This window comes from Topomyia yanbarensis, chromosome 3 (genome assembly GCF_030247195.1).
Source record: "Topomyia yanbarensis strain Yona2022 chromosome 3, ASM3024719v1, whole genome shotgun sequence".
In the NCBI taxonomy this organism is placed as follows: domain Eukaryota; kingdom Metazoa; phylum Arthropoda; class Insecta; order Diptera; family Culicidae; genus Topomyia; species Topomyia yanbarensis.
This window is the reverse complement of record NC_080672.1, coordinates 365,126,763-365,140,786: the sequence shown is the minus strand read 5'-3', so window position 1 is coordinate 365,140,786 and position 14,024 is coordinate 365,126,763. Positions and strand designations below refer to the sequence as shown.

Genomic DNA, 14,024 nt, shown 5'->3' with positions numbered 1-14,024 from the left:
AAAGGTGCAGAAAAAATCAACCAAGCACTGCATGCTGCCTGAATAGAATACACTGATAATATTTAGTTTATCATACCAATACAAAATAAATGGTACTCAATCTGCCTATCATTTCAATGCGTTCTCTCTCGCACGGCTTCTGTGAGAGATAGTTCACTGAAACACTATCTGAGGAAAATGGAAATGAAATAACGGTCATTTTTGTGGTGATACGGTCACTTCAAATTTACCGTCACAATTCAAAGACCATCGTGAGATTGTACAGCACTGCGAGAAACGTCAAACATGAACTACATTCATCATGATGAACTTCATGATGCGTGTCGTCATCTTGTAGAACTCAATTACCGCCCTCAGTAGACGGCATGCTGAACCATTGCACAGTGGTCCAAGAAGCGAAATTAGCAGGAAACAATCGTTCACGCTTTCATCTTTGAATTTAGAGTGTAGATGCCTTAGAAACATTCATTTTGCGTGACAAACTGCTTTTTATGGCTGAAGGTGGTCCTAAAAAATTCAGGTTGCAAAAATTATTTCAAGTAGTAGTTGAGATAGAACACAACTTTCTTCTGCAAATTCCCAGAGCAATCAAGTCTTAACAACATTGTTGAAGATTACAACTTTGTATCTTAAGCCGTTTTCATTTTAGAGTGATGTCCATATCATGATTCAGGGTGTTTTTTTTAATGCAATTTTTCTAAAAAAGATGCGTGCTGAGTACTTTTGCTGAGAAAAGTATTTTTATTTTAAAAGTAGGGTTTGCACGCATTGGGCAGAGGTTCCAAGGACATTTGATTAGCTAGAGATTACTAAGTAGGGAAAGTTACGAAAATTTAGAGCCATAGTAAGATAACTGTGAAAGTGGCAGGCACGCTTGTTGATTGCTGTGTGAACGTCGATTTTTTCCCGTTTCGTTCTCATAGGCTGTCTAACGCAAAAGTATAAAGAGGCATGCGCCGCCTGTCTCTCATAGCATGAACCAAAAAAATGGTTTTGATTTTGGCATGCACCATACAACTCGCGAACAAAATCAATCGATACGCAGTAAAAACGTAATATTTCTTAACATATAATAACGATACTGTTCTGTTCATTGCAGCTAAGGATATAGATGAAGCCGTGGCGCATTTGAACGAAGATTTGCATTCCCTTGCTCGTTGGTTAAAATTTAAACAATTAAAGTTAAATGTTGCTAAAACTAAATATATGATTATCTCTTCGGCTAATACTAGGCCTGACGTTAACGTTGAAATAAATGGTGAGACTATTGATCGCGTTAGTGAATTAAAATATCTTGGAATAATCATTGATGATAAATTAACCTTTAAGTCTCACATCGACAATGTCATCAAAAAGATTGCTAAAAAGTATGGTATATTGTGTCGTCTGAAAAATGATTTAACAATTAGTAGTAAAATTTTATTATATAAATCTATTGTTTCACCACATATTGACTTCTGCCCATCCATTTTGTTTCTTGCCAATCAAACACAAATATTGAGGTTACAGCGATTGCAAAATAGAATCATGCGATTAATTTTAAAATGTAACAGATACACTTCCTCTAGTTTCATGCTAAGCGCATTGCAATGGCTCTCTGTGAAGCAAAGAATTTATTACTTAACAATGGTGTTCATTTTTAAAATTATTAATGGAATGCTGCCTCGATATTTGTGTGATCGAATTGAAAGAGGAAGTGATGTGCATAGGTACAACACTAGAAACGCGTCGGATCCAAGAACACCAAACTTTTTATTTAGTAGATCACAGAACTCCTTGTTGTACAAAGGAATAAGTTTTTTCAATTCGATGCCTAGACATATTAAACGTACAGCAACATTAGCGGAGTTCAAAACACTATGTATTTCACACGTAAAATCTGCTTTGTAGACAGATTTTTTGAATTTTTATATTTTGGAGTTATTTGAATAACTATGTAATACCACGAAGATTGTATTTTTTTTCTCTTCTATTATTTGCATTTAGTCACACTAAGTTATTATATTCGCTATGATGATGGATTTTTGTTAATTATTATAGTTTTTAAAAATAATGAGATGTCTACAAAAGTCTGAGCCACGCGCGCGCTAAGCAGATAGAGACTAACTTGAAATCGAACATGGTGACCAGTACTAAGAGCTCATCGGGTTGAATCGAAGCCTTTAGACTTTTGTTGTGATCAGGGTCTGATTTGATGATGGAGTTGTGTTGACTTTGCTCGACAATAGAGTTAAGTTCGGTTATTGCTGCGATAGTGGTAATAACGGAGTTAGCTCGTTGAGTATGGGGCTTGATGACTCCTTCTGATAACTACTAGATATCGGGTTCAATTCCTGATCAATCAAGGATGTTCTCGGATAGGAGTATCCCTTGATTGCCTTGGGTTAATGGTAGGAAACTTTCAATAAAGGGGTCTGATGTGGATGATATAACTCGACCGGACTCTGCACTGCCACTAGGCTCGTCACTGCTCACCTTAGCAGGTGGTAGTACCGATGTCTTGGTCAGGCGGGAGGAGTCTTACAGAGAATTATCGGAAATGGAAACCATTGGGTTCAATTCCCGATTCTATCAAGTATCTTCCCGGAATGGAAATTTTCTTGATGGACCCTGGTTGTTGGCGGAATATTCGAAATGTATCTGGTTACGTTCTTTTGAAGGAAAGCTATTGTTTTGTATACGACATGTGGTGTTGTTGAGTATCTTCTTATAACTGTTTATTGACATATGAAAACTTAGGGTGGTACAAATATGTGGATTATAATAGGGTGATTCAAATACAACATCTTCCCTTTTTTGGGAAGCTCAATTTTTAATTAAATATAAGGGCAAGTCTAGTTTACATCGCATAATCTGAGAACCTCGCAGGTTTCTTTACCTCTCGCCTAGGTCGAGCTGAAGAAGATGTTGACGCGACCTCATTCTCCTCTACGGTTGAATCGAGATGACCCTCTATATCCAACGCATGGGGATGCTTTCGATTCTGGTTAGCTAATATACCTTTGTTTCCAGTCGAGTTTACCTTGTTATATGTATATCGTTCAAACACACGCTGCTTCCGCGACTCTGCCGATACATTATGTTCCTCATCGCGTTCAACCATTGGTTCCTGCCGAACTGATTTTTCCACCGGCTCTAGTTGCAAATTTTGTGTGTTTTCTGCCTGCATTTCAGTTTTACTGCCTTGAACTCGTTTACCTGGCTTCACGTGCACAGCACTTCTGCGATATACTGCTCCATCTTTCATTTGTACTTCACATGATTGATCTTCGAGTCGCCGCAACAAAATTGCTTGCTCCCATGCTGATTGAAGATCCGGCCTGCGTTGAACCAGTACATTCTCTCCGACTTGCAAATCTGGTAGCTTTCTTGAATTTTTATCATAGCTCACCTTGGTGATAGCTCGCTTATGACGAATACTTTCCTCCACCTGCAGTGCTTTAGGTGGTTTCAAACGATTTGTGATGACCGGTACTGTATTTCTCGTATCCCTGGAATATAATCTCTGGTTCGGACTTGATCCTATGGAGTTCGGAGTGTTGCGATGCTGCTGTAGAGCTCTCCAAAAATCGGTTCCGCTTTTTGTGCATTTTCTGTAGAGCTGTTTCATTGATTTTACTGCTGACTCTGATTTTCCATTGCCTTGAGCGTGATATGGAGATGACGTTACTGGTGCAAAATCCCATTCATGTGCAAACTTAAGCCATTCCTCATTATCGAACTGCGGTCCGTTATCGGTAACCACTACTTCAGGACTGCCATGCCGTGCGAAATTGCGTTTGCATGCGCTCACAACAGTTTTTGTCTTGGTATCGCTCAAAAAATCCACTTCCACAAAATCCGAATAACTGTCTGCTGTTACCATTATTGTCAGCTTCTTGTTGTCTGTTTTTATTTCGCCCAGATCAATATTAACCCGCTGAAATGGATACTCTGGTATTTGGTGCGTTGTCATTGGAGGTTTACATTGGTGTCCACTAAACTCCATACACACTTCACAGTTTCTTATGTAGTTTGTGACCTGATCACTCATTCCTGGCCAGAAGAAAGACTCCCTTGCTGCACGTATAGTATAATCAATCCCCAAATGCGCAATATGCAGGTTGTCTAACATCTTCTTCCGAAGACTTTTTGGTACCAATACTCTACCATTTTTGAAGATAATTCCTTGATGCGTTGACAGCTCGTTTTTATTTGTCCAGTAAATGTGCATTTCGTCATCAAGATCAGATTTTCGTTCTGGCCATCCTTCGATGAGCAGTTGCGATAGTTTGCTTAAAGTGAGATCCTTCTTGGTTTCTGTCGAAATTTCTTGAAAACGTTCATCCGAAATGTTAATAAATTCCATTACATTAATGTCTGCGATCTCTTGAAACGCTGTGTCCACTTTTCCTCCTGGAAATTTATTCGTTTCCGTGGCAGTCCTAGACAGCAAATCAGCTATATGCATCTCACTACCTTTCCGATATCGAACAAGTACATCGTATCGCTGCAACGTCATTCTCATTTTCTGAAGTCTGAGCGGTGCATCCGTAATCGGCTTTTTGAAAATGTCTTCCAAAGGTTTGTGGTCTGATTCTACTACGACAAACCGTCCGGCTACATATTGATCAAATCTTTTGCACGCAAACACGATTGCCAAACATTCGCGTTCTATGGGAGCGTAGTTGCTTTCCGTCTTGTTGAGTGTTCGAGAAGCGTAAGACACTGGTCGACCCTCTTGAAGCAAAACACATCCAACACCCAACATGCTTGCATCGCATTGAATCACGAGAGGTTCTGTGGGATCATAATAACGCAATATTGGTGCCTCTGTCGCCAACTTTTTTATGCGTGTAAAAGCATCTGCTGCTTCCTCATCCCAGATGTATTCTGCTGTGTCTCGGGTCAGTTTCCGAAGAGGAGCACTAACTTCAGCCAGTATTGGTAGAAATCGTCCCAGATATGTTGCAAGTCCTAAAAATGTCAGTAATTCCTTCTTATTTTTCGGAGGATGAATGTTCACAACAGCTGATATTTTTCCGGGATCCGGTTTCACTCCTTCGTTGGTTAAAATATGTCCAAAGAACGGTACCGATGTCAACGCAATTTTCGCTTTTTCTCGGTTCAGCTTCAGTCCTCTGTCTCTGCATCTTTGAAGTACCTCCTCCAAATTTCGATTATGGTCAAGCATTGCCTCTTCCATAGTATCTCCACAACCAAATACCACTGCATCATCAGCCAAACAACGTACGCCTCGAAGACCAGCAAAAATCTGTTGTTGCGCCTTTTGAAAAACTTCTGGTGCGCACGAAATACCAAATGGCATCCGCTTCCAACGATATACGCCCATTGGTGTCCAAAAAGCTGTTAAATCCGAGCTACATTCGTCCAGTTCCAAATGCCAAAATCCGTTTTTGGCGTCGAGTACGCTGAACACCTTAGCCTTAGCGAATTCCGGAAGCAGTCCCTCTATGGTGGGGATTTGGTGATTGACTCGTTTAACAGCCCGGTTGAGCTCTGCCGGATCCAGGCACAGCCGCATTTTGTTGCCTTTCTTCACTAGCACCAGATTACTTAACCACTCCATGTGTTTGTTCACTGGTTCCACAATTCCTCGTTTCTCCAAATCGTCAATCTTTTGCTTTAGCTCTGGGAGATATGCGAGGGGGATCCGTCGGGCCTTTTGTTGAACAGCTGTAACGGAGTCATCAACTTCAATTTTGAATTTTCCACGGAACACACCGTCACCTTCAAAAACATCCTTGTACTTACGTAGTAGTTCGTCACAATCTTGATGTAGTGAATTCACATTATATATATCATGGACCTTAATGATACCGAGATCTATAGCTGACTGCGCTGACAGTAAAGGCGGTCGCGTTTTCTTGACGACCAGGAATGTCAGCGTTTTGGTTCCATCCTTCAGTTTGATATCTAATTCTGCTCTACCTTTCGGTTTGATGATCCTTCCAGAGTAGCACCTCAATTTAATCTTTGTGCTGCGTATTTTTACCTTGGCCGACACACGCTTTAAATCACGGTAGCACAGTACATTCACCCTCGCACCTGTATCAACTTGTATCTCCAACGGCTTAATTGTTCCAGTGCCATCCACTACTTTCAGTTGTACCATGATTCTGCCAGCGTCTTTTGTATCCACACTGTCGACCTTCGCGATATCGACGAACTCGAATTCTTCTTCATCGTCAGAGCTCTCCGTGCTTCCTACATGGTCTTCCATTTGCCGCACATTTTTGCTCCTGAATCTCTTCTTCGTTGTCTTCGCTCGACAGACCTTCTTGAAGTGATTGAGCTTGCCGCATTCGAGGCACTGCTTACCGAATGCAGGACACTTGTTTTTATCCTTCTGATGTTTTCCCCCGCAGTATCTGCAGTTGTTTTCCATCCGCTTTGTTGTTGTCAATTTGAAGGTGTCTCTCGAAGAATCATTGACTGCCGTCATACGTTCATATTTTTTCGCAAGTTCCTCTATCTGCTGATGGTCTTTGATTTTCTTCACCATATCATCCAGTGGTATATCACCAGCTTTGAGTAACTCTTTTCTTATCTGGTGATCTCGAACTCCCGCAATCAACCGATCTTTCAACAGTTCTTTTTGTTCCTCCACTGTATAACCACAATCTGTCGCTTTCTTTTTGAGACGTTTCACGAACTCTTCTATTTTTTCTTCATCGTTTTGACACATTGTATTAAACTCCGCTCTTTCCATACGCTTGTCCCGTTGTGGAGTCAGATGATCCTCGATTTTCTTCAAAATCGCATCCGGTGTCGCACGATCCGCTTCAATCAGTTGTAATTCCTCTACTAGCATCACACCTTCTACACCCATAACCGCCATCAATGTTGCCGTTTGTTGATTAGCCGGTTTTTCCGCTACTTGCGTGGCAAGCGCGTAGTAAGTCCACTGTAGCCTGAATATTTTTATTGCCTCACTATCATTTACGCCCAACTTAAGCGGAGCGGGAACGGGGATGTTCGCCATTTTTAGGTTAGGTTTTCTCTAGCGAAATTTATCAATTTTCGACGCTGCTGAGGAAATCCTTCACACAGTTACAAAGAATTACTCCCGAGCTTCTTTTAAAGGCAAATATATTCAATTCCGTATGCAAATTAACGCAAAATCCTACTTCTGACACCATGTTTTGTATACGACATGTGGTGTTGTTGAGTATCTTCTTATAACTGTTTATTGACATATGAAAACTTAGGGTGGTACAAATATGTGGATTATAATAGGGTGATTCAAATACAACAGCTATGTCTGCAAATTGAACCAGTCCGTTTCTTTTTGTTAACTGGTTTTGTTATGGATCAAAATATTAATTATCTTTTAGATAAATCGTTCAGCTCACACCTTTGTGGTGGTATGAGGTGGGACCATCATCATCATCAACAAAAGCTGAAGGCACTGGGAAGAAAGTTGATTTTCTTTAAATTCCAGTTTTATTTTTTGTAAATAAATAACTTTTATCAAATATCTTTAAATTATATTTAAAAATTTTCATTCGATATAAAAACAGTTTTCTAACCCTTTAACGATTGAATTTGGTTCGCAAATGATACTTTTAAAGAGAAATTAACGATGTTTATAACGAAAATTTTATTTTGCTTGTATTTTGACAGCTCCATTAACAAACATGATCATTTTGACTGCAGCGCAGCTCTATGTGTCGTTTTGTCGTTAGACAACGAATAATGGTTTGTTCATCTCCAGCTATCTGTTCATGCGATGAATTAGGCAATCCATTAGACGTTTGCTTGACAATTCAGCGGTGGGTTCTGTCAACAAGTCTACTCCTGCGAACAGAAAAACTCGTCCGACAAACAATTTTGTTAGTCCGATTCGTTTGATGTTGGATCGATTCAACGATATTGTCGGACGTCGCACCCCTCGGAGTAACGTCAGAATAAGTAAACAAGAAATAATCAGCTGATCAGAAACGTCTCATGGATTGCCTAATACAATGCCTGATGAGTGGCGTTGTTGAGTAAAGGCTGGCACAATCTAGCTTAGAATTGCTCACACAGCATTTCGTACGATGGATGAAATAAATTCTCCCGAATGCCACGCTCACTGAATCTGGAGGCAGCATTATCATGCGAATGCGATTTTCGCCGCTCGTGAGAATCTTTTTTTGTAAGAATGTGTTGAAAGAAATTGCGTTTGGCTGCAGGATGAAGAGTCAGGTTACCAGACGCATAGCGTGTGCAGATGCACAGTGATTTGGATTGAAATTATCACGCATCCAATGATGTGTATGTATTGCTACCACCCATTGTAGCAGGTCTACCGCCTATAGCACTGGGCATAGCGGATTGTATTTATCCTCTCATTAAAATTTGATCGAGCATTACCCACTAACCATAATCACGAGCCATTGAAAAAAGGGATATGAGTGACAGGAATGAAAATATCGTAATCTTTCACTCTATACCCGGATAGAATTTTACAATAGCATTTACCCTACAAAGAATCATAAAACAATAAAGATTATAGTTATTACTGTTTCAACATTATTCGATGCCAAGTTCTCACAGTAGATTTACAATAAAATTTCATGTAACAATAAATTTCACTGTTCAGTAAAAAACAGATAAGTGCATTCACATTAAATTTTACTGTTTTCGAGAAAAAAATGTATGGAGAAAAAATGATTTTTTTAATGTTAAGATACATAACCACCCCCCTTTTTCACTGTAAAAGTCTATTTTACATTGAAATTTACTGTAAAAACGTTAAAGTTTATTGTTTTTGTATTGTAGCATAACACTAAAACTTACTGTAAATTATTGTAAAATTACTGTACTGTCACAGTGAAAATCATTGTTTTGTTACTGTGCATTTCTATTCGGGTAACAATATGGTAAGGAAATATATTTTGTTCTCTGCAAACTTATGACTACACGATGCTATAGTGATTTTAAACTGCTAATGTTCATCAAAACTTTTCTCTTTATCAAATATTTGGCACAGCTTAAGATAGTGTTATTCGAAAATCGAGTCTACAGGTTTAATGCAAACTATCCTTGCAAGTGAAGAGTCGGAAACAGAAATTGAATGTGTTAATATATAATATGCTATATAGTTACATAACGCATTAACTGCCCATGATCACATATCAGTCCCATAAAGATAGGAAATCCCATAGAAAACGGGACAACTATTCGATCATGGGTAGTTAATCTGTTTGAAATGAGTGTTTAGTACAAATTCTACGTTGCAATACGAGTTCTACAATGTAGAAGAACCATATTTTAGAATGTGTTGACTTTGATGAACCGGATAATTTGAAATATTGTAAATTGTATTTAAACGGGCATTTTATCTGATCAAATAGGTCATATATAATCACAGTTCTGGATATTACATAGGTTTAAGATTTACAAGTTTTCATACTCATATCCGATCAAAATAAATTAACAGAATTTTATTACTATGCTATTTTCGTAACAAGTTGGGTTATACATCTAGCAAACTTATTCAAAGATCGATGTGCAAATGAGAACGATATAATATCCAGTCGATCAATGAGAAAGTTTTAGGGGGACCTGGGTTAATTCGGACCTAGTAAGGGTTTATGAGCTATAGATCTGAAATGTGTTCACCAACTAGCTGCACTTATTTTTTCCTGGGAAGGCTGATCAATTGCGCACATTTTTGCTGATACGGCTTTGTCAATCTCTTACTTTTATTGTGTATAAACGCTTAAGCGCAAAAGTACATCAGAAGTTCGAATTACTTTAACCCTGGACCGCCTATGCAAAATCATCATATCATGTTATCAGATCAGATTTTATAGATTGGATTGTTAGTATAAAATTTTAAAATACACAATGAATAGAGTGATAGAAACAAAATTTTTAAAACTTAAATTATATGCAAACAAAGAAATTCACCTGAGTGAGATATTTGAAATTAATTATTGAAAAGTATTTCGTTAAAAAAAATGCAAATCTCTAGAAAACATAGGAAATATACTATAATTTTGCCGAATAATTTAAGTTGTTATACAGATTAATGAGATTTACTTTTATGGGAAGGTACTTGAAAGAAAATAAAGAAAAGTTTGTTTTTATTGTAAAATAGTTAAAAAATCTTTCGGTTTTGCTGATTAAATACGTTCAGACTTCGTGAAAATCAGTATCTGGGTGAAATTCAAATTACCGGTTTCAATATGGCGAATTCCATCAGCTACTACGAGCGAAACACGGCCCGAAAATTACGAGTCTGCAGCATCTTGTAGTAAACTAAAATCTAAAATCATTGTAATTTCCTAAAGTTAATGAAATTTTGCTCGACTTATACCTAATTGGAATGAATTTTGACGATGAATTGATTGCATAACAAATATTTGAATTATTAAATAAATTTTTATGTCATCTTTTTTCATTTGAATCACGTTGAAAAATTATAAATAAATAATCAATATTAATTAAAAAAATTATAAATAAATAGTTAATATTAATTAATAGTTTTAGGTATAAGTCATACAGAACTTCATTAGAAAATATAGACCTTTAAGAAATTGTAATGATCTTCGATTTTGGTTTACTATACAAGAAACTTCAAGTTCGTAGGTTTTGGACTATGCTTCGCGCGGTTGGGCAGAGGGAAATCGCCATTTTCGATTTCATTCGGATACTAATTTTTACAAAGTCTTGAATAATAAGCGTATTTAACCATCAATACCTAAAGGTCTTTAAATTATTCCACAAAAAAATAACAAACTTTACCCAGTTATGTTAAACCGGAAAATGAGCCGGAATGCTGGCTGGTTCTAATTCGTATTCCGGCTCCAGTGCCACAACTTGAATCGGTTGTGTAGGAGTATGAATTAGAACCAGCCGGCTCATTTCCGACTGAACTTTACTGGGTATATTTAAAGACTTTTTTTTTACAGAACGACTTTGCAAAAAAATACTAGCGCAGAAAAATCAAGTTTTCGCGAGAAACAAAATTTAGATTACCCAATTGTCGCTTTGGCCACTTTGTGCTCCATACGAGACGCTTTTCTTAGATAGAGATTGTTGATGGGAAGTATATATACTAGAGTGACAGTACAAAAATGACCCCTATCGGCCCACCCCTGAGTCGATTTCTAGTCCTACCAGGAGTAATTGTTCCAAATTTGAGGCAGATCGGACAAGTCTAGCTACCGGACCAACGTGCCTGAAGTTTGTATGAGATTTTTCGATAATTTACATGGAGAAAAGCCACTTGCTCACATTTTCGCCGCTAGGTGGCACTATATGCATCGTATTATCACTGTAAGTGAAAATCAGAAAGATAATTTAATTGTCTACAACTTTGTCGAAGACTGCTAGTGAATCCGGCTTTGTTAAAAGAAGTTATTAAACTTTTAGCGAAGTGATGTCTGAGTCAGTTTTTCATGGGGCCTAGCAGTGCATGGTTGTGTGTCAGTACTCGATTCGCACGAACTAAACATTTTTGTGAAATAACTGTTAGATTTAGCTTAATAGTAGTACAGCCATCCCCCCAGAAGAAATAAGGTCTTCTCCATTGTAAAAAAAAAGAAAAAAATAGTATGTTCAGAAGAATTGTAGTAAATAATAGGAGTCATGTTTTGGTTAGAAAATTTTAGATCCACATTGTACCGCATAGAGGGCGCCAACACTAACTTTTCAACGGAAAGAGATAGAAATTAGGTGTCTTCACAAAGTTGTAGAACAGGTATTTTGCAATAATTCTCCCGAACATTTTAATATTCTATCTCTCTTCTATGAAAAGTTAGTGTTGGCGCCCTCTATGCGGTCACAGTTGGAACTAAAATTTTCCAACCAAAACATAACTCGTATTATGTGGTATAATTCTTCTGAACATACCATTGAGCCAAACCTAACGATTATTTCACAAAAATTTATAGTTCGTGGGAATCGAGTACTGATACACAACCATGCACTGCTAGGCCCCATGGAAAACTGACTCAGACATCGCTTCGTTAAAATTTTAATAACTTCCTTTACCAAAGCCGGATTGACTAGCAGTCTTCGACAAAGTTGTAGAGAATTAAATTATCTTTCTTATTTTCACTTACAGTGATAATACGATGCATGCAGTGCCACCTAGCGGCGAAAATCCGAGTTAGTGGGTTTTCTCCATGTAAATTGTCGAAAAATCCTATACAAACTTCAGGTACGTTGGTCCGGTAGCTAGACTTGTCCGATTTGCTTCAAATTTGGAGCAAGTACTCCTGGTGGGACTAGGAATCGAATCAGACGTGGGTCGATTATGCTTTCAAAAATTCATTATTTTTCTGGGCAGTCTAATATATACTTTGTATGCTTTTGTATGTTTTGTATGTGATGATATCCCAAAAAATGGAAGACGAAAGCAAAATATAAATATTTAAATATTCAATTCTGCTGTATCGTATGTACACTTGGAGTGTACTGAAAACTTGTGATGAAAATACTCGAAATTTTTATTCATTACTTATGACATAAATCCCATTTAATAAGATCTCAATTAATTTATTTATTGCGCCACGAAAAATTCCCGAAATATGCCCCTTTTTTCGCGCTCCACAGTGGTGTAACTCCTTAATGTACAAGCCATTGATCCCCATGCGATTTTTTTTTCCACCAAATTAATTTATAATTTATGTTATTGGTATGCTTTGAACACTGCGCTCCATTTGATGATAGAAGTGTGCGCATTCATTTAGTATATCGGGTAATTTTGCACGCAGTATTTCAATTCCCGAAAACAACAGCCGCCCACCAAAATCATTTCCTTCCTGCTCAGGGAATGGAGGCAGAACACATTATAGCCACCAGCCACTAGCAGTATTCCGAATCAATTAGGATCTACAATAGAGTGCCCAGAAAAATAACGAATTTTTGAAAACTCAATCGACCCACCCCTGAGTCGATTCCTAGTTCCACCAGGAGTACTTGCTCCAAATTTGAAGCAAATCAAACAACTTTGTCGAAGACTGTTAGTCAATCCGGTTTTGGTAAAAGAAGTTATTAAACTTTTAACGAAGTGATGTCTGAGTCAGTTTTGCATGGGGCCTAGCAGCGCATAGTTGTGGATCGGTACTCGATTACCACTAACTATACATTTTTGTGAGATAATGGTTACATTTAGCTGAATAGTATTTTCACAAGAATTGTAGTACATAATACAAGTTATGTTTTGGTTAGAAAATTTTAGTTCCACCTGTAACCTCATAGAGGACGCCAACACTAACTTTTCATAGGAGTAAGATAGAATATCGAGATGTTCGGAAGAATTATTTAAAATTGCTTGCTCTACAATTTTGTGGAAGACACCTAATCTCTATCTCTTTCCGTTAAAAAGTTAGTGTTGGCGCCCTCTATGCGGTAAAATGTGGAACTAAATTTTCTAACCAAAATATGACTCGTATTACTTACTATAAATCTTCCGAACATACTATTGACCTAAACCTAATCATTATTTCACAAAAATGTTTAGTTCGTGCGAATCAAGTACTGATCCACAATCATGTACTGCTAGGCCCCATACAAAACTGACTCAGACATCACTTCGTTAAAAGTTTAATAACTTCTTTTAACAAAGCCGGATTGACTAGTAGTCTTCAACAAATTTATATGCAATTAAATTATCTTTCTTATTTTCACTTTCAGTGATAATATGATGCATATAGTGTTACCTAGCGGCGAAAATGCGAGTTAGTGGGTTTTCTCCATGTAAATTGTCGAAAAATCCCATACAAACTTCAGGCACGTTGGTCAGGTAGCTAGACTTGTCCGATTTGCTTCAAATTTGGAGTAAGTACTCCTGGTGGAACTAGGAATCGACTCAGGCATGGGTCGATAGGGGTCATTATTTTTCCTGTCACTCTAATCTACAACCAACGCGCACAAGAATAGCAGCAGCAGCGGCATCGAAATGGCGCTCAAGAACGGCATTCATGCGAATGCGATTCACTCAATTATTGCGAATTTCATTCTCATGATTCTAGACTCCGAAAATTCGTGCGAGTGTGGACTCACAGCCTAAACGAAAATGTATT

The 14,024-nt window shown here is 37.8% G+C and overlaps 1 protein-coding gene across 1 annotated transcript; it reads right to left on the bottom strand.

The window, feature by feature from the left end:
- Window positions 1-2,839: 2,839 nt before the first annotated feature.
- On the bottom strand, window positions 2,840-6,985 carry LOC131688225 (uncharacterized protein K02A2.6-like). Its single transcript, XM_058972397.1, has one exon. The coding sequence runs from the start codon at window positions 6,983-6,985 to the stop codon at window positions 2,840-2,842; it is 4,146 nt and encodes a 1,381-aa protein (XP_058828380.1).
- Between the last annotated feature and the right edge of the window lie 7,039 nt (window positions 6,986-14,024).

Excerpts from the sequence above, each read along its gene's own strand:
- LOC131688225 (XM_058972397.1), bottom strand. The coding sequence starts at position 6,985 with ATGGCGAACATCCCCGTTCCCGCTCCGCTTAAGTTGGGCGTAAATGAT.